Below are 1858 nucleotides of genomic sequence, written 5' to 3'. Positions count from 1 at the left end.
AAGCGGGGCCCCATCAGCGGGATGGAGCAAACCAGCCAATCAGGGGCGGAAGAAATACAGCGGGGGCGCGTCGGACCAACCCCTGGGGAGTAAGGCTAAATATATAATGGTAAAATATACCATATATATATATATATTAATCTTAATCTTCTCCCTCACTCACCCTTCTTCTATTATTATATATATATTTCGCCTATATATATAAAATGGTAAAATATTATATATATATTTTACTCTCCTGCCTACTTACTGCCCTAACTATTAACTATCTAACTACCTCTATATCCCCCCTCCACCTCCTGGCTCACCCCCCGCAACCAACAAAAACTCTCAAATAACTGGCTGTGCCCGCGCGTACTGCTACGCTGCCCTAACCACTTGGTAACCGCTTCCGCGTCCTGGCTGTCCACCCTAACCCCTTGCAACCGCCGCCGCCACGCTGCCTGTATTGCCGTCCCCCATGGCCCATGCAACATGGACGCCACCATGGGGATTAATACCCCGCGGAACTCGCACCCGCTAGCTCCCTTCCATCCATGGCATATCGTCTGGGGCATCCCGCATGTGAAACATCCAATGTACCGCGCGTATCGGATCTGCCACCGCACCTGCACCATCCACTGCTTCGCGGCCTGGCTGCTGGCATGCCTGCATGAATATAAATCATGCTGGTCATCGCGCTGTGCCATCGCGCATATATAACATCGATCCTGCCACTGCCGCGCCTCCCGCTCCCCAAATTCCTCGTCTAACCACTGCCGCGCGTGCTCCTGCTGGAAATATATATCCCCTGCCGCCCACTGCGACGCCTGCGACGCCTGTGATGCCTGGCTGCTGTGGGCCGGAACCCTAACCACTGGTGAACCGCTTGGGCTAACTGGACCTGCTTCGTGGTGGCCGGCATCTGGCCTGCTGCTGGCTGGAACTGACCTGACCCCTAACCCTGACAACCTTAACACTTCCACGGTGGCTGGTGGTGTCATGCCTGCCATGGTGGCGGCCGCGGCTGCCTCTGCCACTGCTACATCGGGCTCTGGCTCCGGCTCTGCTAATGGTTCGTATCCAATCTGGCTGATGATCGATCCACTACTCGCGGGGCTACCATCTCCTGGTCTGGCACCCTGTCCATCCTCTCCAAACCCTAACCCTGGCTGGGTGGCTGGCGGTGTTGTGGCCTGCGCGGGCCTGCGCGCTGGTACTGGTACATCCTTCCAAACCCGAACCTGAACTGCCTGGGAACCGCTGGTGCTGGTGCTGCTGGTGCTGGTGCCAGCCACATGCTGGGCCTGCTGCCAACCGGGATCGCATCGGTCACACGCCTGCTCCTCCTGCCTGGCATCCCCACACCGCTGCCGCTCATATCCATCGATGATCCCGTCCAAATACCCGTCTAAAACCACCCGCCGGCACCCTCCCGCGTGTATGTATCTCTGTACCCGCTGTGCCTCCACATCCTGATCCTGATCCTGATCCTGATCCTCTGCCTCCTTCCCCTCCCGTGGATGGTGACCACCTGCGCCACCACGACCATACTCGTCCATCCCCTCTGGCTGGATGATGATGGCCTCGCTGGCCTGCCTGTCCCGCCCAGCCCGGCCGCTCTCCTGTGCGTAATCCAACAACGTCCGCGGCATGCCAATGTGGATGATTGCCCGGAATCTGGGATGTCCACCCCCATGCCTAACGCGTTGGTGGCGCTAATCATGTCCGTGGTGCCCTGGATGAACCGCTCCAACACCCCTGCGCGGTCCACCTGCCTGCTATGGTATGCCTCGCACCCAAATATCTCTGCCATGGCCTGCACCTGCCGCACCGCGTTCGCATATATTACTACCTTCCCCCCACCGGCCCGCCGCGC

The 1858-nt window shown here is 58.3% G+C and overlaps 1 protein-coding gene across 1 annotated transcript; it reads right to left on the bottom strand.

The window, feature by feature from the left end:
• Positions 1-269: 269 nt before the first annotated feature.
• BJX68DRAFT_273738 (uncharacterized protein) lies at positions 270-1634 on the bottom strand (the record flags this gene model as incomplete). The annotated part of the gene is made up of 1 exon (XM_071047534.1): positions 270-1634. One exon carries the CDS (start codon positions 1632-1634, stop codon positions 270-272), a length of 1365 nt encoding a protein of 454 aa, XP_070891825.1.
• Positions 1635-1858: the final 224 nt, after the last annotated feature.

The sequence above is a fragment of the Aspergillus pseudodeflectus genome, assembly GCF_044049435.1.
Source record: "Aspergillus pseudodeflectus strain CBS 756.74 chromosome Unknown BJX68scaffold_168, whole genome shotgun sequence".
In the NCBI taxonomy this organism is placed as follows: domain Eukaryota; kingdom Fungi; phylum Ascomycota; class Eurotiomycetes; order Eurotiales; family Aspergillaceae; genus Aspergillus; species Aspergillus pseudodeflectus.
This window is presented reverse-complemented; position numbering and strand designations above follow the sequence as displayed.